Below are 27301 nucleotides of genomic sequence, written 5' to 3'. Positions count from 1 at the left end.
TGACGACTTTTCGTTAAAGTTGGATGTGTAAATAAAATGTTATTTATTTTCAACTAAAATACTGGTTTTCCCCCCAATTTTTTTTTTTTTTACAAGGGGTAATAGTAAAAAATACCCCCAAAATTTTGTAACCCCATCTCTTGAGTATGGAAATACCCCATGTGTGGACATCAAGTGCTCTGCTGGCTGAATGAGATCGGTGGGCGAGCAGACCTGAGAGAAGGGGACATTAACCCTCCTGGTATTGCCACCTCCCCCTAACTACAGGAGGTAATTGGCAGTGTATAGTACACCACCGATCACCTTCTATTTCCGGGTCATCAGGTCACACATGACCCGTATGACTGGAATCACCGCAGATCGTCTGTGTGAATTCACCGGCAATCTGCATGAATCGCAGACATGGGGTGGTCTCTGGACCCCCCCAGGTGTTGTCACGGGATGCCTACTGAATGATTTCCCACTGGCGTACAGGTATGCCCTGGGTCCCTAAGTGGTTAATGCCACAGAAACTTTCCTTCTTAAGACATGTCATCGCTGTATCTGGTGTAGTTAGTTGTAGTACTAAAAGGAAATAATCCAGAATTGAAACAATTAGGAATCTTTGGTCCAAAGATGCCACTCCTGCCCACAGGTTATAAATGATATTGCAGTTTAGTCTATTCATTTAAAGGGAGTTGAACTGCAATTCAACATAACTTACCAACAGTGTTTTTTGATTAGACTTGTTTCTCTAAACAGTACAACCCCTTAAAAAAAAAAACACATTGATTTACATATCACTTTGAAAACTTTCCTGCTTTTAGGCCGTGTTTACACAGTGTTATTGCTGTGCATATTGGTATACACTGCTCTGTTTATTTTGCTATATTAAATAGTGCAGCAAAAACGCTTAGGTCAGCAATATTAAGGCCTATGAGACCAGGATGGACCCATAAACTTGGGGTGGTATGTTGTCTGACCACTCGAAACCCCTGTGATCTCCTGTATGGGGCCCAATCTACTTACCAGTCCTCAGCACGCTCCGACCCCCGCCTTCCTGGACAAGTGCAAGTGATTTCCCGTTCAGACCATCTTCCCTGGGTGGTCCTTCACTTGCCCTTGTCCAGGATGGTAGGGGCAGGTGTGTGCTTAGGATTGGTAAGTAGACAGAGTCATGCACAGGAGATTGCGGGGAGTCTGGAGATCATATGTACAGGACACTGGGCACAATCATATACGTATTCCTTATCCTGAGGATAGAGGATGTGTCTGATAAGGTCAGTTCCCTGGACTACCCCATTAATGTATTAGTAAAAATATTTATCTTGACATGCCCTACAGGTTCAATTATGTTAATTTAGATGGGAATGCTCCTTTAAGTCCAAACTACTGTAAACGCTTGTAAAGGCTGCTGTTTGATACTGTTCAGGACATTTGGGTTAGATGTAGTCCAGGCATGCTGGGAGTTGTAGTTTTACAACAGCTGGAGGCACATGATTGGTAAAACTCTGTTACAGCAGTGTTGCTGTGTTCCTCCTGCAGCCTGGTCAATCAGCCATCCAGTGCCCATGACCCTTGGACACACTCATGCTGCTGTGGAACTAATCAGTGTCCCAGGAGGTATGGGGACCTCTACTGGTGGCATTTTTCAAGGCAGTTTTCTTTTAATAAAATGTGAACTTTTTTAAAGAAGTTGATTATAAAAACTATTGTTTTGCCAAGATGTAAAACATATAAAAAGTGTTTTTTTTATTTATATCTGGCAATGCCCATTAAACCAAAATATGCAGTGAAATTCTATTTTGGACTGTGGAAGTTAGTCATGGATTTCACTCCATGACTAGTTTGCTGAAAAAATCCACAACAGAGCATGCTGTAGGTTTTTCCTCTGTAAGTGTGGTTTGTTATAAGACCATTCACTGACCTTGTACTGCACTTTTTGATGTGAAATTCTAGTAAAGATTCTCTAAAAAATCAATAAGGTGTAAATCCACCCTAAGGGTAGGATCACACAGAACCTCCGCAGTGTTTTTCATGCTGCGGATGCTCCGCCAGCAATCAGAGTAACGGCAGAGAGCGCTTCCTGATTGCACCACATGAAATACGCTGCAGATGTACAGCAATTGACAAACTGTTTGCAGCAAACCACATCTCAGTGTTAACAGCCATATTTCATCTACAAGAATCCACGTGAAGGATACATTCACTCATAACGAGTTTGCAACAGATTCCACACAGCTGGTTTTACCCGGCCCACAGAGTGTAAGGTGTTGATGCATAGAAAATAAAAGTTGTGCATTGCGCAACATGGTTTAGTGTATAGGAGCTGGACTCTCATTATTGACAGGAGTCCCTGCTCAGAACAGGTTTCCTGCATAGAAGCAGAAGGTGCACCTCCTGAGCTGGGCCTGTGGCTATACAGTCATGGGCACAGTTTAGTCTGAGCAGGAGGCATACAGTAACACAAACTTACACTAAACTGAAAAAAAAAAGTTAGTAAATATTGGGTGCTCCTCCAGACAGTTATCTTATGCGGTTGTGAACTGCAGGAGGGAACCGGACTTGCAACTGTTTAATTAGGCAAGTCCAGGTCACACCCACAGTCTGCGACTACATGTGCTACCTGCGGCCGCTAATGTGGCAGGAAAGAGTACCCCGATAGAAATGGAAAGAATTGCATTTTTAACATGTGTTTTCTGTGTAAATGCTTTGTTGGGAACAGTGCCTAACACACTCCCCCCTCCCTGCTCCTGGAAACTGTTCTGCACTGCAGCCCCTAGGAACCATCAGGTGATCAATAGTGACTGCAGTACAGATAAAGATGGCACCCAGGAAACAGGCAGTGACCTCCTTCCTGGCTGGCTGAGTAGTAAGTATACTATGGCCCAGATTTAGAAATCTAAAAGCCAACACTTGATCCTGTACAGTAAAACAGAGGTGTTGTATTCACCACTGTTTTTACTGTAGCGGCAGAGGCAAGTGGTGAAGCTATTCATCACCACATAAATCAGATTTTTGGCTTACTGTGAGATATCTTCCTTTGACCATAAATCAGAGAAACTATACAAAGCAGATTTTCTCTAAATTCATAGGAAAAAAGATTAATAACAGAATTAAACACTTTTGTCTACTGATATATATTACAAAGTTTCTTATATTCACTATTGATCTTTCCATTTTTTTTTTACATTTAACAGATTAAATTTAAATGTATTAAAAAGGGGGGGGGGGGGGGATTTATCTCAGATATGCCATTTCTAACTTTGCTGTGGATCATTGTGGACATTTGGGGATATTTATCGAGACCTGTGTAGAGGAAGGGTGGTACAACTGCCCATAGCAACCAATCCGGTTTCTTGTTTTATTTAAAAAAAAAAGTGAAGCAATCTGGTTGCTATGGGAAAATGCACCTCTCTTCCTTTCAGAGAGGTTTTGATAAATCTCCCCCATTGGCTTTCCCAGGAAAATCTGCATCATAAATAGAAAAGCTGCAGACTTTAAAACATACCTGTCATATCACAAAAACAATGCTTAAATATGTTACTTACTAGGTCATGCAGATGCTTTACATGTCTTACTTTGTGTCTAGCTTCTGTATTTGACTCGTATATCCCTCCATACTGCTGCTACCTCATTCTGACATCCCCTGCTCAGAAGGGGAAGCACTGAGACCAACCTCACTCACCATGAATTCACTTCCTCCCTTAGTCTGTTGTGCAGTTCTGGGTCTCTTCATCCAATCACTGCAGACTGCTCTGTAACCCCCTGCTCTGTTTTTCAGGACCGGGTTGAGCACAGGGGAGTGCTATTCCTGCCCTCAGTTTCTAAACTTTGTCCCAGCCTGTGCTTCAGCTGGGACAAAGATGATACTGTAGACGTACAGGACCATGTTCAGAAGGTATGGGATGGGTTGTTTTTTGTTTTGTTTTATAAGCCATGATATCTAGAAAAACACTTATGAAGTATATTAGAAAGGTTAAGATGTAAAACAGTTTTTAATTTTGATTGTACCCATTAAAATCTGCACCATCCACTTTTGTTACTGTTTATAGGTATATATGTTCACACAGGGCAAATCTGCAGAATATCCTCCCTGCATGAACATACCCATAAAGGCATTTTGGCATTAAGGTTTGGTTTTGCAAAAAGTATATATCAGTAGCTAGAGGATTAGCAGGCACACCTGAATTAAAACTTTTTTAAATAATTCCAGATAAGAAACATGTGTAGGCACCCCACAGTCATCACAACAAGTGGGGCCAGTTTGGCCAGTAGTTAGCCAGACTACATATAACTAGGAGTACACCAAAAAACAAGAACCACTATTATGTAGAAAATTGAGAACTGTTGGTAAGGCTGGATTCACACTACGTTTTGTACTTACGGTTCCCTTATACGGCTGGGAGGATGGGTGGGCGGGGCTTAATCGCGGTGCCCGCACTCAGCCGTATAGAGGAACCGTATTTAATACATGTCTATGAGCCGACCGGAGTGAACCGCATCGGAGTGAATCGGAGTGAATCGGCTGCGTTTTCGGCCATATGCGGTTTTCCGACCGTAGGCAAAAAATGCGGTCGACCACGTTTTTGCCTGCGGTCGGGAAACCGCATACGGCCGAAAACGCAGCAGACCGGACGCTGCGGTTCACTCCGGTAGGCTCATAAACATTTAAATACGGTTCCCCTATACGGCACTGCAATTAAGCCTCGCCCACCCCTCCTCCCAGCCGTATACGGGAACCGTAAGTACAAAACGTAGTGTGAACCCAGCCTAAGCAGTGTTCAGTTAGAAAGGTATCGGTCCTTACCTAAGTTTGGTGCTGCGTCTCGTCACAGGTGAATACTGGTACACATCTTAGAAGAGAAAAATCCAGCGGCAATGGATACACAATAAGGGTCAGAGGAAAAGAAAATTCTTAGAAATCCCTATATGTAGAGTGGTGTGGGCTAAATCCTACTCACACAGGGAACCAGCGGGGCACCCGCCCTAATAAGGGTGACCCCTGCCCTGATCTATCCTTTGATAGAACACCCTAATAATGTGATGTACCCCTACGTGTTTTAAATTGCATCAGCAACAATCATCAGGGGTAGAGATGAGCACAGTAAATTTACAGTAAATTCGATTCGTCACGATCTTCTCGGCTCGGCAGTTGATGACTTATCCTGCGTAAATTAGTTCCGCCTTAAGGTGCTCCGGTGGGCTGGAAAAGGTGGGTACATTCCTAGGAAAGAGTCTCCTAGGACTGTATCCACCTTTTCCAGCCCACCGGAAAACCTGAAAGCTGAACTAATTTATGCAGGAAAAGTCAACAACTGAGAAGCCGAGAAGTTCGTGACGAATCGAATTCACTGTAAGTTCGCTCATCTCTAATCAGGGGGATAGAACATAAGGTGTTAAATCAGGTAAATACAGTAGGGAGTAGAAACATTAAGGTAACTCAGTATTTGAGCATTGTACCCTCACACCAGATCACTACATAAACAGAAAGTGTTCCAGGACGACCCACTCCAGGTGTGGTAGGAAATCTGTCTGGAAAGGCAGAAAGGACAGTGATCCAGGGCTGGAGGTGCCATCATATAATAAGCCCGGGACGCCTCCACATTGCATATGGCTAGCTGCGAGATGTCTGTACATGGTCAGGGTTAAATACAAGCGCTTACCAGGCACGCATCAGCTTCCCGCTCCGGAATGGGGACTGCTTCTGGTTCACATACATCACAACTGCCGGCCACAGGTAGGACCACCAGCCCCGTTACTGGTTGTCAGGGGAACGTGTCACATGACTACACGCTCCCTGACATAGTAAATCGTCGTGATAGATTAGCATTAACATTAAGTTAGAGAATTTAGTCAGGGAATACACTATACAGATGGGCATGTCAGAAGAAAGATAGTAATCATAATATGGTGCAATAGAAACTTAGTGCTTTTTTTTTTATTTATTTTTTTTATATAGAACATGTGTGCCAAAAAGACAGGTGATAAGAAATATGTGAGAGCAAAAGGATGTAAATTAGGACAATGATATAAACCTTCAAATGTGGAAAATGCACTTACCGTAGTTTCTCTCTGTAGAATACATTGATCCCAGTCAATGTGGGTGAATCAAGTCAATGCCCATAAATGTCATAGTGGAAGTGTCACCCCCATGGACCTGGTTAACATGTTGTGTTAGGGGTGTGTCATGGGTTAGGGGTGTGTCAATGTGTTCTCCTATGCATCTTCTAAATTCACGTTTGGTCTTGGCCACATATTAAAGTCAACAAATACATGTGGCTTTGTACACAACTCCCTTTGGTTTGCAGTTGAGGAAATCTAAAAGTTTTTAAAGGTCTTAGAAGTCACATTACTAGTAAGCGATTTCCCTGTCTGGATGTATTTGCAGGCTATACAGCCACTGCAAGGAAAACACCCAACAATCTTTCTCTACAGCCAGGTCCCTGGTTGGGTAGGATGCACAAAATGACTCCCTTTGCTTTTAAAATTTGTATTTACCTGTTTTCCCAGGCACTGTGCTACTTTGTAGTATTATTTATGAAAAAGTCTGTTTACCAAGAGCTGGAATTTACAGTAATCATTCTAGTTAGAGATCATTCGGGATAGGTTTGATATATCAAGGTCTGAATTGAAGCAACATTGATGAATACTCAGTATTCTTATCCCTGGTGTGGGGCTCTGCTCTCGCTCATGTTTTCCTGCTCTGGGTGGAGTGGAGGCATGCTGATCTAATTTGGGATCATTAGCATTTCAGCACTGTATGTGTTGCATGGACATTATGTACTAATAGGCTTCCCTCTCAGCATATCGCCTTGTCTGTCAGGTAATTGAATTATTGTAACTAGGGCCTTAAGAAACAGAAAACTTCAGTTTATATCTGTGATAAATCTGATACTACTACAAGGCCCCAGGCAGAAATACATTTGGCCTCCTATACACAGTCGAGATGTGTGCAGGAGGTATAAAGATTCCTGCGCATTATAGAGCGATCTCTGCTCAGGGCAGTGTGCTATCATATTATTTCCCCTTAGGACCAATTCATGCCATCACAACAGTCCTATAAAAGGCATAGAGTTACAGTGGAGTTCCATAAAAGTCTCTGAGACTACAGACATGTGCATAAGCCTTGCATCTGCAGGAAATCCTATTGATGGCACATTTTTTCAGTAATGTTATTTTGGACCTATTTTGTGCCCCCACAACAAAAATAAGATAAACAATGGGTTCACATATAGTATTTGTTAGTATTTTTAACCAAAATCAGGCTTGGAAACATTAGAGGAAACACTAATGAAAAGATTGGCATATTTTTCTGTGTTTTGGATCAGTGCCTGGTTGGATCCATTCAGGTCATTGGGTTCTGTCAACACATTTTGGAACTGTCCGGCCTCACAGAAAATAGCAGAATGGACCAAGAACAGGACAGAGCACAATGCCAATGTGAACCTATCTTCACATTTAAAAATATAAATAAATAAAAATCCGAAGATCCGTCCAGTTTTTACTCCCAATTTCTTTATAGTGATTGTCACATTTATAAACTTTACTAAGCTACTGATATACATGAGAATACTGCATATCAGCAATATGGTGCAGTTCATAGATATGACCGCAGTCTCAGGTGATGCTTTAGACTCCACTGGTCCCTTTAGTAGTCCTCTCTTTATTACAGGCACAAGTACAATATGGAATACAGATAGATTTCAAATTATAGACTAAAATGAAAAGTTTATTATATATTTTTCTTTAGAGACAGACCTATTCACTTTCACATGAGCTCATGTCCTAGCCTTGCTTGACATTTGGTTGGTACGGAGTTGACTTGGAAGCATGCTTCTGCTAGTAATATTTGAGAGCTACAAGCTAAACAAGAAAGGATATAAACTGTAGCTTTTGGAACTACATTGTGCAAGTCATTTAAGTGTTAAAGTCATCTTGATCTCCAGGTGCCTTAATATGTTTCTAGAAGGTCAAGTATTTGGAGGTGGTCTTCCTATGTAGGTAATTTTACAGCTCCTCCTGCACATTCCAACAAGTAACATTCCAAGTAACAACTAAATGAAAAAAGGAAATGTGTGTTTATTTCGGCCCAAAATTTCCCTTTTGTTTCGTCCCTAGTAATAAGGTCACTGATCAGCCAACGAATGAGCAAACGCACATCTCCCCGTGTAATAGGGAATGTGCATCAGACAGCTCATTGCAGCATGAGATATGGGGTCCTGTTTGCAAGCCGTGGATTTAGGAGCTCTAAACTTGTATTGGGCTGTGTAATACAGCCCTAAGGCTGTATTTTGCTCAGTATTTTTAGCCACAACCAGGAGTACCTTAATCCACCAAGGAAACAGCTCACCCCTTCCTACTACCGCACGCCAGTGCACGGAAGCTGCCGATATCGTCGCCAGCCAACCACAAGGTACAACAAGGAAGAAATCCAGCACTGCTAGCATGCAATCCAAAAGCCTTGTCTTTATTGAACGTGTTCTTACAGGATACAAACAGGAGATAAAACTCTTCTGACGTGTTTTGCGCTGTCAGCGCTTAGTCATAGAATAGCGATACAGATACAAAATTGCTTTAAAATACTCTCTACCAAAAAAACACAAACACAATATGCACAAAAAAAAAACACACTATCTGAAAAGAGTCCAATTCTTGTTAGTATGTGGTGATGAGATCTAATCTATGATTCAGGCCCGACGGTTGTCTGGTTCCTAAAATGAACATCCAGTACGTTTCCGTATTGTATAGCCGTTTTCTGAGATCTCCTCCTCTTTTGTTAATACTAACTTTTTCTATGCCACAGATTCTTAAGCCCCCCATGTAACCCTAAAGTGACATGACAGTACAGTACAACCAGGAGTAGGTTCAATAAACAAAAAATTGTAAACTTTACCATTGTTTAGTTGTTCTGCTACAGTTTTTGGCTGAAATTACTGACCAAAATAACTGTGTGAAAGCTCAGCCTTTACATAAGTGTAATACAAACAAACATTTTTTGCATCCATATTATGACAGCAAGTCTTGTCTTGACCATAGTCCGATGACCTAAACAGTCTGTTGTTAGTTCTACTCATCAGACCTGTGGTCAGGCTGGGACTTGTGGCCACTATATGGATGCAAAAATGCTGATGTGTTGTATTCATATGAAGCTGGCCTAAAGGGGGCAAAACATGCTCTGAATGGCCAAAGCATGCCAAAAAAAATTGTGGGGGAGATTTATCAAGACCTGTCCAGAGGAAAAGTTGCCCATAGCAACCAATGAGCTCGCTTCTTTCATTTTTAACAAGGCCTCTGTAAAATGGAAGAAGCAATCGGATTGGTTCCTATGGGCAACTGGCCAACCTTTCCTTTGCATAGGTTTTGAAAAATCTATCCCATTGTGTGTGTAGTGAACTTTTATATTTATTAACGGACTCTCCCACCATAGTTCTTTCCATGGAGCTAATGGACCTAAATTCTGTGTGAACCAAGCACAATAGTAGTAGTGACTCGGTGCAATCTAAACTTTTGACATGTCTGAGCACCATGTGAAAAGTTTTTACAAATGACAGTAATGCTTTAAGTGTCTTAGGTCTTAAGTTCATATTGCCGTTGTGCTATATCTGGTTCTGGGTTTGATTGGCTATTATTTATTTATTTTTTGTCAAACAGATCGGGGGCACGAAAGCAATGTGCACAAGCCTTTTGTTATCGGTCTCCATTTAATTTCCAAGTAATGGCAATTGTAGTGGTAGTGATGGTGATTTTGATCCTTTTTGGCTTTCCTTTAACTCCACAGCAGGAGCAGAAAATAGTAAAGGAATGTTTTCAGATTATCTAGTTGAATATATCTTTGTGAATAGTCAATGTTTACGCCGCGAGCACATCTTTCAAACCAATAGAGCAGGTATGCGCATACTAATTAAAAACACTAGTGAGTAAATGTATGATCCACCTGTCTAGGGAAAAGTCTAAACTTTATTGGACGTAAAAACTAAAAAAAACTGTTTAATTTATATCTGAACCCACCAGTACTGGAGGAGGAATCCTAAGCTGTAGACCCCTCCGTTCACTGTGATGCCCTTAGAACCATGGTAATAAAGTATGAAAACCAGTATTATAGGTATATTTGTTAGTACTATAGTATAGTATTACTGGATTCATTGCATAAAACACTATGTATTTGAGTTTAAGCAGAAGTTCTGGTTATGATTTGTGTTCCCTTTTTAGGGAATACAAAATTCCTTGAAGGTTCAGGAATCAATGCGGCCTGTGATGTGAGGGTGTTCTATGCGCTGGAGCCCATTGTGCTGGAAATAACAATCTACCTGCTGCTTCAGCTTTTCTTTCTGCAGCGCACAAGTGCTGTCTATATAAAGACTTCACTTCTCTGCCCCTATTGAATAAAGGGCCATGGGGGCTCTGGTAAATGTTTGTTTCAGGTGTTGATCTAGTCACGATTCATGGATTGTTTTTAATCATGGTTTTATTCAAGTCATTTATTTATAATTTTTTTTTTAATTTGATTATAATTTTTTTATTCCCATTTTTTTTAATTTTTTTTTATTACATGTATCTCCTATGTTTTCCAATCAGTTTAATCTGGCATCCAGTTCTGCACTTGATGGAAGTCTGACCAATAATGTTCTCCAAACAGTGTTCCCCCAGCTGTTGCAAAACTACAATTCCCAGCATACATCCGGGCATGCAGGGAGTTGTAGTTTTGAAACAGCTGGAGGCACACTGTTTGGAAAACACTGATGTAGAGAAGAACATGGGGATATATGGTTACTAATATGGATCTATGGGGCTCTGAGACATCTTGAGTATTTGAGTTGGGGTTCACTTACATTACATTTGCATTACAAAAAAACTCAATTAAAGCAAGACATGTGACTAGACTCTTATGTGCTCCCAATATGCAGCCCGGTTTTAGCCAGTGACAGTCCTTTCTCCTGTATAGGACAGCTGGGTGATGCACTGCAGATGGGCCCTGACATCCTCACATTGCATCAGCAGTTCAGCATTATTGGTCAGGCTTCCCCATCTTGCTGACCAGTTCGCTTGGTATGCAGCCCATCGCGGGAGGGGAGATCTAGTGGAAGCCCTTGGTGCTGGCTAGTGTTACAGTTTATGGATATCCCTGTTTATTTGGGCTGTCAGATTCTCAGCTCTAGCGATGAAACAGATCATCTGGGAGTTGTTTATATTTGGCTGTTTTTCGTGTTCATTAGCGTCAGCTAGTAGATTGTGTGTTTTTTTTTTTTAACTCTTATCTGTGCTCTGTTTAGTCAGTATTTTTTATTTATTTATTTATTTTTTAAACATCTTCCTTTATTGAGATATATTTATGCCCCATCCACCAAGATGCACATCTGGGCTTTGGGCCAGGCGAATACTTCTAACACAGCAAGCTCAGCGCTGCTTGACTTTTCAGTAACTTAAGAGACTTATGATAATATACCAATTTTATATCTCCGATTTATAGGTAGAGATTTCCAAAACCTAGTTTAACATACTCTACAATAAAGAAAGCCACCCTTGGGCCTCACTAGGCTTTAACACAGAGTCTGTGCTCTACTGTGCAGAAAGTTCTACTGTGCAGCTGTGCACCCATAAACTGTGCTGCCCTAGGCTCTCCTCAATAGCACCTGGTAGTAGAGCCCTGCATTAGGACTGGGATTTTGCCGGTCCCATGGGACCCAATAAATGACTTGCAGGCAGTAATGAGGTTGTTTCTGGACGGTCACAGAGCATACAGCAGGTCCCACAAAATCATGCACAGTTCCGCAGATCTTTGATGTGGCACAAGGGGATGATGAAATGGCATAAGGGGATAATGAAATGGCATGGGAGATACGATCTCTAAAAGCTGTGACAAAATGTTTGCAGGAGCGGGCGGGATTTGATACATGTTGCGGGAACGAAATACACACCTTACGGGAGCGGGCAGCAATGGTCAGAAATCCATCTGGAGCTGGATTAAGAAAACAGTTCTGCGCAGGGCTCTAAAGTATAGACCCCAGTAATAGGGTCCATCTAGTTTTTGTTATGGTGGTATGTCATACTATTTTGTCCCGTTTACTGGCTAAATCTTCAACAAAGATTCTATGCAGAACCTCCAACACTTGCCAGAAAGTTATACAGAATTGTAAATTCAAGCCTTCCAGTACTTTGCAGATGCTGTATGCCCTGAAGTCATGTAGTAGTTTCCAATTCAACACTGTTCTCTCTGCTGCCACCTCTGTCTGTGTTGGGAACTGTCCAGAGCAGGAGCAAACTTCTTCGCTCTCCATAGTTAGAGGTTGCAGACGTTTTTGTAATGGTTTGGAAAGAATGACACGACTTCCTTTTGGGGCATACAGCAGAAAAAAAAAGCAAAAATTTACAAATCTGTATAACTTTCTGACATCATCTGAATTGAAATACCCCTTTCAAACAGTATACATAATTTTTCCTAGTAAAAGTGCTTGAGAAGATTTCTGTTTCCCTGCTGTTTCTCAAGAGATCAGCCGACTGTTCTGTGACATTGCGCACTGGGCTCCATTAACAGCTTACAGGCCGCTCTCCATTGTTTCACTTAACTGACCTTTAGGGCATCTACAAGAAATGTGACACATTCCCGCCTTACTGCTGTTTTGGGCTATACTCACAGAGATTTTGTTTTACTGGTTATAGTCAGATACGAAAACATAGGTATTTTTTTTCCCTCTAATCTGTTCCTATTTTCCAGTTGTCATTTTTTATTTATTTTAGTTTTTGTACATTACTAAAGGGGCAACCACATTGCCTTAGCTGCTTTTACATGAGCGGTCAGCCACATACAGCCAGAAGGAAGCCAACCGCAGCACTAGTTTTCCTGAAAACTTTTGAGACTATTACCGGTAGCTGCTGCATGTGGCCAAGAGCTTGTATGTTCATTTGAACAAAAGGTCATTAACTTTTAAATCATTACTGTAATTTAAATAATATTTTATCATGTTGCGTAGACATATCAATAGTTTAGGTTCATCAGGGTCTTAGTGCTAGGACCCCCACTGTCTGTTTGATATAGCTGGGTGAGGCGAGCAGAAGTGTGCTTAAAGGGGTACTCCAGTGGGAAAAAAAAATTGAAATCAACTGGTGCCAGAAAGTAAAACAGATTTGTAAATTACTTCTATTAAAAAAATCTTAATCCTTCCAGTACTTATCAGCTGCTATATGCTCCACAGGAAGTTCTTTTCTTTTGAATTTCTCTTCTGTCTGACCACAGTGCTCTCTGCTGACACCTCTGTCCATGTAAGGAAAAGTCCAGAGCAGAAGAGGTTTTCTATGGGGATTTACTTATGCTCTAGACAGTTCCTGACATGGACAGAGGTGTCAGCAGAGAGCACTGTGGTCAGACAGAAAAGAAATTCAAAAGAAAAGAATTTCCTCTGGAGCATATAGCAGCTGATAAGTACTGGAAGGATTAAGATTTTTTTAATAGACGTTATTTACAAATCTTTTTTACTTTCTGGCACCAGTTGTTAAAAAAAAATAATAATTCCACTGGAGTACCCCTCTGCCCCTAGACATCTTATCCCCTATCCTATCCAACCACATACAGCCATCTATCTCTTCAGCGGCACCGTAGTCATCATGTGTGCGGAGAAAACTTTGCTCTGTGCCTGATGGCTAACGATGAGGCGCTGACATCACGGCCATGCCCCCTCGTGACATCACTCCCTCCCTCTCAATGCAAGTCTATAGGAGGGGTGCCATGCCTCCTCCTATAGACTTACATTGAGGGACGTGGCCGTTACATCAAGAGCCTCTGGTGCAGAAGTTGGCATGAACGCTGGGTGCTGCAGGAGGATCGCGGGGGGGCCTGCCGCTGGGACCTATCCTTATGATAGGGGATAAGATGTCTAGGGGTGGAGTACCCCTTCAACTTCTGGCCTTGGTGCTCAGCTGATTGCAGGAGATGGCCTCCATTATGGTCTATGAAGGCTGTCTCCTGCATTGAGCTGGGGGTGAAGTGAAAGTAGAGAGAAAACCATGTTTTGTTTACTATAATATTATGATCCTATAGAAAAATGCAGGTAGACTCAACAAATAATGAATGCGTAATCTTTATTGAACATACAAATATACTATATAAAATCCTTTAAAAACACACACAATGCAGCAAAAGAAGTCCTGTCAGGGGATATAGTGTAGAGCAACTATTTTTTGCTCCAAAAAGCATAAGGTGGGGAGAAGGTGACTGTATACAATAAGCACGGTAGGAGGCTGTCACTAGTACTGGGAATACATTTCCCCTAGTAAAACATCAACAAGATTGCACAGTCCCAATAGGCCAACTTATAAAGAATGTAGAGGAAAAATACCCAAAAGTCACCGTGCCCTGTGATCCAGCCACACATGAAAGGCATTAGGTGGTATCTTTCCTGTTGGAATGGTGGGTTGATTGGATCTGGGGTTTAGGATGCTGATCTTTTGTTGGTGACTTTCGGATATTTTTCCTCTACATTCTTTATAAGTTGGCCTATTGGGACTGTGCAATCTTGTTGATGTTTTACTAGGAAAAGTGTATTCCCAGTACTAGTGACAGCCTCCTATAGTGCATATTTTATACAGTCACCTTCTCCCCACCTTATGCTTTTTGGAGCAAAAAAATTATTGCTGTACACTTTCCTACTGCCCATTTTATATTGTATATTTGTATGTTCAATAAAGATTATGCATTATTCATTATTTGTTATTTTTCTATAGGATCATTATATATGTGCTTTGGAGTAGCAAACTGTAAAGGTAGTGAGTTATTGTAGGATTGGTGTTTACTATAATAGTATGATGGTATTAAAAACCGCTAGGGACTATTAGAGCTATGTGAGCATGCTCTAGTGTCTGTTATTTATTAAGACCCGGGGTGGGTAACCTTTTTTTCTCCTCAGGGCTATTTGGATATTTATAAAATCATTTTAGGTCCACTAGTGTGGAAAACATAGGGTATTTTTGGACCATCCTTTGGCTGGTCTATTAGTCATACCATCACAATGCATACAATGATGGCACTCACTGTGCGCATCCTGAAGGAAGAGATTCTCCTGGCCTCTAGTGACCGGTTATGCCTGCAGCCTAGAAACTTCACATCCTAGGATACCTGTGCCAGTGCTAAGCCACATGCGTCCTGCCAAAATCTTCCCCACCGGCATGCTGCGACACCTTGGTTGGGAAGCCACTGTTCGATGTTCTTGGCGGGCCTGCCTTAATGATCTTGCCGGCCTTATACAGCCTGCAGACCGGACGTTCTCCACCCCTGATTTAGGCTCATGCACATACACAAATAAACAATAAGTTAGAGCAGTTGGTAAGGTAAGGGAGTGGACATACTATGGACATATGCTTTAAAAGTCAAACGAATGCCATAACTTTTGCAGTATGCATGTAGTTAATAGCGGTGGATATGCAGTACATACATAGTGATTCTTAAATTAAAGGACCCATCATATGTTGATCATGTACTGCACAGGTCTTTCTCTAAACGAAAAACATTTGAATTTACCTTTCTGTTCTACTAGGTTTAAGATGCATAATAATAAATTAATTTTGAAAGGACTCTGATCACTGAGACCCACCTACACCAACAATGATAAATGTCCCCTTATGTGTGAACCCAGCCTGACACTCACTAAGGCCCCTTTCACACTACAAAATTCTCCGTTTTTAAACATCCGTATGAAGTTCCGTCTGAAAACCAGCTGAAAACGGCAGTAACAAAATCCTATACGTCCGTTAGAAAATCCCATTATAGTCTATGGGATTTTCTAATATCCGTTTTAATCCTTTATAGTCCGTTATTGATAACGGACGTTATTTTATGACGGTATTTTAATCCTTTATAGTCCGTTATTGATAACTGACGTTATTTTATGACGGAACATAGTAACGGAAGAAATAGTTCGTGCACTATTTCTCCCGTTACTATCTTCCATCACAAAATAACGTCCGTTATCAATAATGGACTATAACTGATTAAAACGGATATTAGAAAATCCCATAGACTATAATGGGATTTTCTAACGGACGTATAGGATTTTGTTACTGCCGTTTTCAGCTGGTTTTCAGACGGAACTTCATACGGATGTTTAAAAACGGAGAATTTTGTAGTGTGAAAGGGGCCTAACTAGTTGTGAAGGAATGTTTTTAAGATAGTCATGATCTCCTTTATGCTTTGTGTTTTATTGGTATTGGTTTTATCTTCATTGAAACAAATGAAATATGTTGATGTTAATTTGCACATAGTTTTTATATAAAAATTCTTCATGACAATTTTAGGTTATTAATCATTTGTTATTTCATTCTTGCAGGACAATGAGAAGAGAACACCACTCCATGCAGCCGCCTATCTGGGAGATGCTGAAATAATAGAGCTCCTTATTTTATCTGGTATGTTCTGGGGTTTCTACACGTGATGGTATTCATGCTGTTATTATATATGGTTAAACTGAAGGCGCACTTAGGGTGTATCCACATATACTGGTGGTGTCCGGCCAGTTTTATTTTCTTCTGAGCAGACACTACTGAATGTGTACTTGTCTGGCCCGTCACCAGACGGAGAACATTGCATGCAGCATTCTTCTATCCAGCTTGGGCAGAGGTTTTGTATTATGACTGATGTCACCGGGCACAAATCTGACCCTTTAGTAAATTGTGGGATCAGTTTTGGCATCATTCGCCCTCCAGAGTTTTTATTCTACTGGCATTGTAGGATATATTGTGGACAGGAAGTTTTCTAATTTTTATAGCATAAAGTACATACAGTGTAAAAAAAATACATGAAAGGGCTATCTGATTATAAATTACTACAATTATGTTTTATTGGATCTCAGACACCACTACACAGTACTGTAACAACACCTTAAATTATACGTTCACATTTGGTTAACCACCACCTATATGTTGAACAATGTCATAAACCAGAATGTAATAATTGTTGATCTATACTTGGTGTAGATCCGGCTACAAACACCTTTTTTTATTTTGCTACTTTGTTTAGTTAGAATTATATTTTATAATATATGTTTTATTTTGGGTCACAGCCAGACGCCCCATTCCAGTTTACACATAGCTTGCAGAATTTTGGCATGCTTGTAAACAGTTTCTGTTGTTGTCTTTGGGATTTGCTGAAATTGTGCTACTTGTGTATAATAAAGGGCATCGCTCCTTTCACACCAATAAAACATTTTTTGAATGTGCCATACAGCTTAAGCAAACTGTGAAATATATAAAAAAAAATCAAAGTACAGTTTAATACTTAGTCCTGTTTTTTTTAATCATGAGTTTATTCTTTAGAGCTTTTACTCTTTGTGAAAGAGTTGGTATTCTTGGACATTTCTTAGAGCCCAATTTAGACAACATACTTTTTTTTAAATCATCAACTAGTTACCATTGAACTAATGTGTTCCACCCTATGTAATACCGCAATACACCTCACCTCCTTGCTTTTCTTTTTGCTGTTGCTTTCTCCACTGGTCAGCAAGGGAGTAGAGGAGTCTCCCAGGTACCCCAAAAAGTGCATGAAGCACAAAATGACACTGGCATTTTTTTTGTAAATTTTTTTTTTCTTTAACAATGACCCCCCTATCCACAGGATAGGAGATAAGCAGGGTGTCTGATTGCAGCTCATGAGCCTGGCCAAGTGCTTTGTTAGCAGTTAGCGGTGGTAGCAGTGCTGTAAATGTGTGGTGCAAGAACAATATGTGAGGGTTTTCATAGCTTCTTGTCTAATAGAAGTGCCATTACATATACTGTGAATTTATCATCTAAGTATGTTACATCTCCATTTATTCCTTCATACAATGATAGTTGTTCTGTACAGCTTTTTGGCATTTACGTCTGGCTGTACAATTGTATGAATTGTCTTCTATAGTCTCAAATGATACATAAAGATGGGGGGGGGGGGGTTGGTTGAAGGATTAATCATACAAAACCAAAGTTATGCTGGGATTAGTCATAATCATAATCCTCTCTGCTGCAACCTTGTACTGCTATATATTTTATTATGGTGCGAATGGAAAACAACTAGAAGGATACATTGAAATAAGAGAATTATACAGAAGAATCGGACAAGCGGCAGTCACCATGGTGACTATTAGTGATACCTGATGGTTATAGCCAGGTAGTGGTGTCCATGCACTGTCATTATACAGTGATCCCTCAACTTACAGTGGCCTCAACATACAATAGTTTCCACATACAATGGTCTTTTCTGGACCATCGTAACTTGAAACCAGACTCAACATGCAATGCTACGGACAGTTCAGATCTTTGAAACGCGTCACAACTGGACGAACTGACCAATCAGAATGGGCATTTTACTGGCAAATCACCTCTATTACTGCCGTACATGCACTGACTGGTGTCGGGTAGCGCCCCCTACAGTACAGGGAGGAACTACAAGTTCTGTACTACTCCTTACCTGTGCCAGGGTTAGCTGCTCCTTTGGACACCAAGTAAGGGCGGCTCCATTTGGGACACTGTGTGTACTGTATAGGACCCTGAAGAAGCTCCTGTCCTCTACATAAACCATTGTTTCCCAACCAGGGTGTCTCCAGCTGTTGCAAAACTACAACTCCCAGCATGCCCGGACAGCCGTTGGCTGTCCGGGCATGCTGGGAGGTGTAGTTTTGCAACAGCTGGAGGCACCCTGGTTGGGAAACACTGACCTAGACTGTGAATTACAGCTCCCAGCAGTTCTTTCTTACTTTTATATGTAAGGATTTGCTTTATCTTTATTAGTTATCTACGGTACTTATTTATCTTTAATCCTCACCTTTTCCTATTTTTGGATGACATTTTGGTGGCTTCAGAACCAATTACCAGGTTTCCATAGAGTTCTGGTCTCAACATACAATGGTTTCAACATACAATGGTCGTCCTGAAACCGATTAATATAGTAACTTGAAGGACCACTGTAGTTATGTTGGCACTGTTCAATCACAGAGCTGACTAATAAATCCAGATCCAGTGTATAGCAGCAGTTTTTATTTTTGTTTAACCAGTTAAATATTAAATCTGTAGATTTTTAAAATTTCAGTTATAAAAGCTGCTTCCGATAACTTTAGGTTAAGAAGGAGGACCCCTTACCTCTCCTGACCTGGCTGTTCTAGCATCGCCCTTAAAACATGTGGAATATCTTTTTTACAGAACTCGTGCACTAGTCTTCTGTTATTCCTCCTGCATGTTTATAAATTAAATGTCAAGTTGATGTTAAAGGGGTCCTCCGGTGCTAGAAAAAACAGTTGTGCAGATTTTTTTTTATTTAAATAAATAAAAAAATTGTCTGCAGGTTGTGTTTGCTTTTGCAGCTCAGTTCAATTGAATGGAGCCAAATTGTAATACCACACACAACCTGCAAACAGGTGTGGGGCTGTATTTGGAAGAAATTAGCTCTGTTTGCCTATTTCTGGATAACCCATTTAACATTCACCTTGTCAGGGTATGTTTACACAGTGGAATTTCTGCAATTCTGCAAAAAGTTCTGCAAAATTGCGACCGAATTTCAGCAGAATCCTGTGTTCTCTAAACGAAGAATTCTGCTGAAATTCGAGCCGGATTGATTTCAATAGGCATCCACCCGGAAGTCCACAATATATAAAGACTAATCTTCTATTTTGACAGAATGGGGAAAGCAGAATTTCCACGGTAGAAAATTCTGCTGTCTGAATGGGGCTGTGAAATCCCATTCAAATTTGCAGAAAATTGCGTTGGGATTCTTCCGCGGAATTCCGCATGGAAATTCAGCCGTATGAATGTACCCTTAGAGGGGCATGTCCCTGCACAACTTGGCTCTGTCAGTGTCTCGAGGGCACCCTAGCTGGTCTAGACTAGACCCTACCATCTAGTCAGTTTATACATAAAATCCTAAATTATAATAGAGGAACAGCAAATAATTGTCATTTCATCAAGGACCCAAAAACAAAGAAGTAAAGACCCTTTTTAGGCTATGCAAAAGATAGAGAAAGTGAGTGTATATGTGGTATACAGCATGGCCAGTGAACCATGGTAACAGTATGTTTCCTGCCCCATGTACTTTTATTTTGCCCTGGGATCCCTCTAGACATTTTGCATATGACTTTTATTTTGTGGGCCAGAAATGCGTCCTCCACTGTACACTTGATTCCAGCAGAATAATATGACGATTGTAAAGAGACCAAACATTATCACTAGTAGACAGGTCTGTTAATATGAATAGGCCCACTGCCGTATACATGTCAGCATAACACAGACATACACATACATTTACACAAATTAGTTCTGTTTATTTAGTCATTTAACAGCTAATGTACTTATTTCTGGCCTAGATATTCCTAGGCAGCAAGCATTGTGCAGAATTTTTTTTTTTATTTGCGTTAAAGGGGGTCCTAAGACACCTTATCCCCTATCCAAAGAGGTTGTGCCTTTCCTGCCTGCTAAATAATCCCCATATATGAAAATACATATTGCTGGACTCTGCAGATAAGTTTCCTTCATACATTATTTTTAATGCAGTTTTATATTTGAAGTATTTTCCAGTGGTTTATTCTTGGGCTTTTGGCTGTTTTTTTTTCTGTGGTGGTTTTCCCATGTGATCTACTGATCGTGTGATCATTCAATCATTTCTCTTGAAGTATGAAAAAAGAAATATACCACATAAAAATACAACAAAAAAAAAACCCTCACTACACACTTTTACAGTTGTATCATTTTATCATTCGGCAGATAAATACCACACCATTTCTGTTCCATGTGAATTCACCCATAGGTGCCTTGCAGCCACTTATATCCTCTCTGACATAAAATCAAATAATGGCATATGGCGTATAGATTGTGGACTTCTAGGGGGAGATTTATCGAAACCAGTGCAGAGGAAAACCTGACTATTTTCCCATGGCAACCAATCACATATGGGGAGATTTATCAAAACCTGTGCAGAGGAAGAGTGGTGCAGTTGCCCATAGCAACCAATCAGATTGCTTCTTTCATTTTCCACAGGCCTCTTTAGAGGCCTGTGGAAAATGAAAGAAGCGATCTGATTGGTTGCTATGGGCAACTGCACCACTCTTCCTCTGCACAGGTTTTGATAAATCTCCCCCATAGTTTCTTTCATTTTTAAACAGGTCTCTGAAAAATAGCTGGAATGTGATTGGTTACCATGGGCAACTGGTCAACATTTCCTCTACACATGTTTTAATACATTTTCTCCCTGTGATTAGATAATCAAAATTGCCCTCTCAAAAAATCGAATGCAAGGGGCCCAAACGGACTGGTTCACATGACTCTCACCACGTGTATTTTAGACACATTTGCACTTTGCTTGATAATTGGGTGAGACCAGGGGTCAAGTCCTGAAAAAAAGTGAGGAAACTCCACCCAAGAGCTGGTCCTGCAGGACTTCTGCTAACGGGAGCAGTGTTCCTGCTGTGGAAAAAGTGCAGGAACTCAGTTCCCACGCGTTCCTAGAGGACTTGACCCCTGGGTGAAACTTACTGGAAAGCACAAATGGCCTTGTTAGAAGGGTTCATGGCTTTAATGGGACAAAAAAGCGCTCAACTTTTTGATAAAAAAAAACTAAGCCAACTAATATAAAAAATCATACAAACTTGACTAGACAGTCTAAAGACTGCACCAGATTTCCAAATGACATGAGTCACTGTTAAAAATCTGCTGCAGTCTAGTTTACACAGTCTAACGCTAGGTTCACATTGACGTTGTCTTCGGTCCCGTTCAGGGTCTATTCAAAACGTGAAATGGGACAGAACACAAAGAACACTGCTGGGTCCATACTTGAATGAGATCCGGTAATTTAGCACAGAAGAAAATAGTGCATGCACTCCACTAAACTCCTGTCGTATTGAAGGAATTGCTGACAGAACTCTGAATAGCGGAGTCCAACGGCAATGTGAACGAGGCCTAAGAATTACAGTTTTGTTTCTTTCTCTAATCAGAACAATAATCATGATGATTGGTTTTTCTGAACTCAGCAGAAAAATCTGGATGGATTTGGTGGCACCTTGTTGGCTTGAAGTAGATTATACCAGCAATGTGGAAATCTGGTCTGAGGAGACATGAAGGTTAAACAGTCTATGGGAGTTGTTAATTTCCCAGAAAATAATAAACTAAACAGCAGTGGCATAGTATTGTCTATCATAAAACAGGGGTAATATATTGATCTACTGGCGTTTTCTCATCTTTAGGAAAAATGTAAGGGAAATTCTCATTTTAGCATTTCATTCTATAAGTGGATCTAAATACTGATTTGTGGGGGTTTGATTGTTGGGACTACCACCAATTATTATTTTTATAGTGCCCTTGGTGTCAGTATTTTAGGAATAATGTTAAATTAGGTTTGTGAAGTGTCAAATCACTGTAACTTCGCTCATCTCTAGTAATTTACCTCCAAATGCAAAAAAAAAAAAAATATCTTCGCATCAGGGATCAAGATAACACTGGCTACATGTGTACTTTCCTTCTCTTTTAGGGATCTTTTGGGGGTTCCAGCTAGGTATCGACCGATTATCGGTATGGCCGATATTATCGTCCGATAATCAAGATTTTGGGCATTATCGATATCGGCAATTACCTTGCCGATAAGCCGATAATACCCCGCACCGCGACCACCCCCCAGATCCACCGCACCGCGACTGCCCACCAGATCCACCGCACCGCGACTGACCCCCCCCCCCCCCCCCCGACCCACTGCACCGCGTCGCACCCCCCACCGTAGTGCTGGGCGGTATACCGGTATGAACCGGACACCGTTTTTATTTTTTCTCCCACGGTATGGATTTTTGCCCATACCACTATTTTGGTCGGGCCCCTCCCCCACCCTCGTAGTCAATAAAAAAAATTTAACTTACCCATAATGGGGGTGGTCTGGGCCATCCATCCTTCCTGTATTGTCCAGTGGCATTCCGGGTGGAGGGTGAACCGGTCCGGGCTGTCCTTCTTCTCCGGGGGTCCTCTTCTCCACTTCGGGCAGGCTCCGGCCTAGTACGGTGCATAGACGCCATGACATCAGGTGCGTCGCTGTGTAGCGGCGTCTATGCAGTGTTACTAGGCCCGGAGCCTGCCCGGAGTGGAGAAGAGGACCCCTGGAGAAGGACAGCCCGGACCGGTTCACCCTCCACCCGGAATGCCGCCGGACACTACAGGAAGGATGGATGGCCTGGACCACCCTCCCCGGACGGTCCTTGCAGCAACTGGGAAGGTGAGTCAGGGTTCTGGGATGGACAGGGGTCTGTATAATATACTATACCTACAGTAGGCCCTCCAGCTTTTGCAAAACTACAACTCCCAGCATGCCCGGACAGCCAACGGCGGTCCGGGCATGCTGGGAGTAGTAGTTTTGCAACAACTGGAGGCACCCCTAGGCGCGGCGCGGCGGGGGGAGCGGTGGCAGTGATAGGTCTCAGGACCCCCGGACAGGCAGGGGGAGAGAAGCAGGTGGTGGTGGTGGCCTATGGCACCGCAAAAGCCACTGCAGTGCATTGATTTAAAGCGCCCGCTTTAAATCAATGATCTGCAGCGGTGTCACAGGGGGAGAAATAGCCGATAACTTATACCGGAATATCGATATGTTATCGGCTATCGGCCCTAACCTCCACAGATTATCGGTATCGGCCCTAAAAAAACAATATCGGTCGATCCCTAGTTCCAGCAGTACCCCCCCCCCCCCTCCTGTGGATAGGGATAACATCCTGAGATAAGAATAAGTCTTTATTGGCTTTTCTCTTATTTAGTTAGATTCTATGCTGTAAGTTTCCTTATATTGGAATTGACATATGAGAACATAACTTTTGTGTATAAGATAAGAATAATCTCAAAGTAGCACAAGAGGAAATGTCTGATCGCAATCCAACCAAAGTATAAGCCAATGCATCTGTTTCCTCTGTTACTGTATTTGTCCTCTCTACCATAAGACGTACATGGGGCTTGTATCACCACATTGACGAGCTTTACCCAGTTCCTGGTAACTCCACTTGCATTGGGGAAGGAAATATTTGAGAGCCAGTCTGGTGGCTGCTGAGTAACCTGGCGGAAGGTTGTCACAGACGTCCTGATTCGCTTCTCTTTCTACCCTATTTCTCTAATTTGATCTGTTTAATGTCAGCGCCTGTTGCTGTGGTTACGTGTTCTTACAGTTTCTGCAATGAGCTGTGAGTCATTATTTTGCCTCCTATTCATGTGACTTTTTATGCAGATGAAATTCCAGAATGCTGCAGAGCATTGAGACCCTGCTTTGGTGTACAGATTTTGTATGGTGACCTTTCTGTTGTAGATTCCTATACAGTACGTGTCCAGCTATGAAAGCGACCTTTCATGAATACTTAGATTTTTTATATCCGTCATACTTGCCTTACTCACCAAGCCTTAATCTCTAAAGGACTGGGCTGTTTTCCCCATTAAAGGGGTTATCCAACTTTTAACCTGTCCTTAGGATCATTAATATTAGTGGGGGTCTAGGGAGGGGGGGGGGGTTACATTTATTTTGTGGGAGAGTGCAAAAAGGGATTCTGCTGTTTATTGTTTTTTTTTTTATATTTTTTCTTTTACAATGGTTAAAATAGGTTTATGCAATGGTTTGATTTGAATACTATGGTAAAGCGAGAGAGATACTATAGACAGATATATGTATGTAATTTATGTGTTTTAGTACTTTTACACAACATGCACACATGATGTTTTAAGTTTTTTTTCTTTTATAGTTGACTATTTTTAAACTAAATCATTTTAAATGAGAGAAAAGGGGTTTATTTATTTTGATTTGGCTTCTTTTTAGATCATACGAGATACTTAAAAAAAAAATATATAATTAAAAGGGGTATTCCAGGGAAAACCTTTTTTTTTATATTTATCAACTGGCCCCGGAAAGTTAAACAGATTTGTAAATTACTTCTATTAAAAAATCTTAATCCTTCCAATAGTTATTAGCTTCTGAAGTTTTCTGTCTAACTGCTCAATGATGATGTCACGTCCCGGGAGCTGTGCATGATGGGAGAATATCCCCATAGGAACTGCACAGCTCCCGGGACGTGAGTCATCAGAAAGCAGTTAGACAGAATACAAAAACTCAACTTCAGAAGCTAATAACTATTGGAAGGATTAAGATATTTTAATAGAAGTAATTTACAAATCTGTTTAACTTTCCGGAGCCAGTTGATATATGAAAAAAGTTTTGGCCTGGAATACCCCTTTAAGTAAAAAATTATCCTCCTGGGGACTTTAAAAGTTTATGCATTTAATTGCAAAAGTTATTCTTTGGGTTACTGTTTTAGTTTTACCACTAACAGGCAAGCTTCTGGTACTGTCATTTTTAGCCTTCAATAGACAAGCGTATTACACGTGAATGTTTGTGTCCCAGTGGTGGGTCTGATGATTAAAGTGGACTGCTGTCATTTCAGAAACGTGGTCAAATGGGCCCATACTACGGTGGCAATTTGACGGTGCTCATGTTAATCCAGCTGTGGGAGAGTTTGGATTATCTGTTTGCATCCTTCATCCAAAACAATGTGCACTGCTGCATATTTAAGTCAAGAGGAAATTAATGAACAATTTTGTCTCATCAGTAGGTGCAGATTTTGGTTTTCCCTTCTAAGATTTTCTGCTATGTTCAATCATTTATTTGTATTGATATATTCTTCAAGTATAATTGAACACAGCATAAAAATTGCAGCGTAAAGGGGTTATACAGTTCTAACAGTAAAAATAAACCTTTACTTGCCTCCAGCGTCCTGCTCCGGGTCCCCGGCTGCGAGCCTTCTCCTGAGCTGCAGCATGATGCTTGGGCCCAAAGTGATGTCTGGGCCCAGTGTATCATACTGTAGCTTAGCCAATCGCTGGTCGAGGCGGGACATCGCTGTGACCAATGATTGGCAGAGCAGCAGTATGACACCCATGGTCACTCCGGGCTCAAGGCATCATGCATAGCAGCTGGTGATTGGAGCAGGACACTGGAGGCACTGTGGAAGTGCTGTAGGCCATTACAGGTTTGTGTATATACAGTGTATATGTGCATATATATATATATATATCACACATACACACACACACACATTTTGTAGGAGAAAGAAAAAAAAAAACCTTTTTGCCGGATAACCCCTTTAAAATCTGCAGTGACATGATGTCAGAGGTGACCAGGAGCTTGGAATAGTTCAGACACATTAGAAGGAACAGAGGTCTAGTCCATTGTTTTGCTGTTGCCTTTCCCAACATCTTGTCCTGATTAGTTACATTTTCTGAGGGAATAACTTCATTGTTTGTAGACAGACTCTGTGCATCTGTTTTACAGGAGCGAGAGTAAATGCCAAAGACAGCAAATGGTTGACTCCTCTACACAGAGCGGTAGCCCCCTGTAGTGAGGTAAGTAACATTCGGGAGAGCCATTATAATGAATTGACATTACATCTAAATATAATGTTAGTTTATATTTTTAAACAAAATTTGTAGCAGGGAACCTGGTGTGTCTTGCAAGGAGTCATTTCTCAAAGCTGGAAATACCAAAAATAAATCGGTAATCTCTGTGTGAGGTCCTGCTGCTTGAAAATGCTTTTCTCATTGCCGTTGACAATGTATAAAATTTCAGGGTTTGCAGATAGTAAAAAGCAAGTGTGGATTTAGATGACTATACTGTCAATTAAGAATTGTTTTCACTTTCTTCATTCATACCAGAAGCAAACATAACCAAAAACATTTCATAAGGTTATTTCTTTTCTTTGCTCGTGTCTTCCTCCACACCTAGATTTCTTTCCCCTCTAGGCTGTTGCTCCTACCTGCAATTCACAACCTTTGAAATATTACAGGAATCTCTTCAGTTGTGAACTTTTACTAGATAAAATTACATTTATTCCAAGGTTCTGCTGAAAATGCCTTTTATGTAAGAGTCGTATAAAAGGCTCAGTTCACATCTGCGTTCAGAACCTCTTGTGTAATTTGTTTGATATTACAGGTAAAATGGCATATTTCCTTCCAGTTAAAACGGTGCACACCATGAGTAAACCAGATTGGCCTTAAAGGGGTACGCCACTGAAAAACTTTTTATTTTTTTTAAAATCAACTGGTGCCAGAAAGTTAAGCATATTTGGAAATTTCGATAAAAAAAAATCTTAAAGTAGATGTCTGGCGCAGACTTTTTCTATTCCGTCTTGCCCGGGCTGCAAAAAAAGACAAAACAAACTTTCACTTACCTCCATATGTTGCCCCGGAGCTCCGCAACAGCTGATCAGTCGGCCAGGCTGTCTGCTTCCTACTTAGCCCGATAAGTCACATGGCGCTTCAGCCTATTACCAGCTGAGGCAGGACATCGCTGCGGCCGGTGATAGGCTGAAGCGCTGTG

The 27301-nt window shown here is 41.1% G+C and overlaps 1 protein-coding gene across 3 annotated transcripts in view; it reads left to right on the top strand.

The window, feature by feature from the left end:
- Positions 1–27301, top strand: part of ANKRD28 (ankyrin repeat domain 28) — a 156945-nt gene that overhangs the window by 59019 nt on the left and 70625 nt on the right. For all 3 annotated transcript variants that reach the window (XM_056519915.1, XM_056519913.1, XM_056519916.1), the window contains exons 3-4: positions 16296–16374; positions 26258–26328. In XM_056519915.1, coding sequence (XP_056375890.1) covers positions 16296–16374; positions 26258–26328 — 150 coding nt within the window. The remainder of the gene's footprint in view (positions 1–16295; positions 16375–26257; positions 26329–27301) is intronic.

This window comes from Hyla sarda, chromosome 5 (genome assembly GCF_029499605.1).
Source record: "Hyla sarda isolate aHylSar1 chromosome 5, aHylSar1.hap1, whole genome shotgun sequence".
In the NCBI taxonomy this organism is placed as follows: domain Eukaryota; kingdom Metazoa; phylum Chordata; class Amphibia; order Anura; family Hylidae; genus Hyla; species Hyla sarda.
Note: the sequence above shows the minus strand (reverse complement) of the source record. Positions and strands in the feature narration are given on the sequence as shown.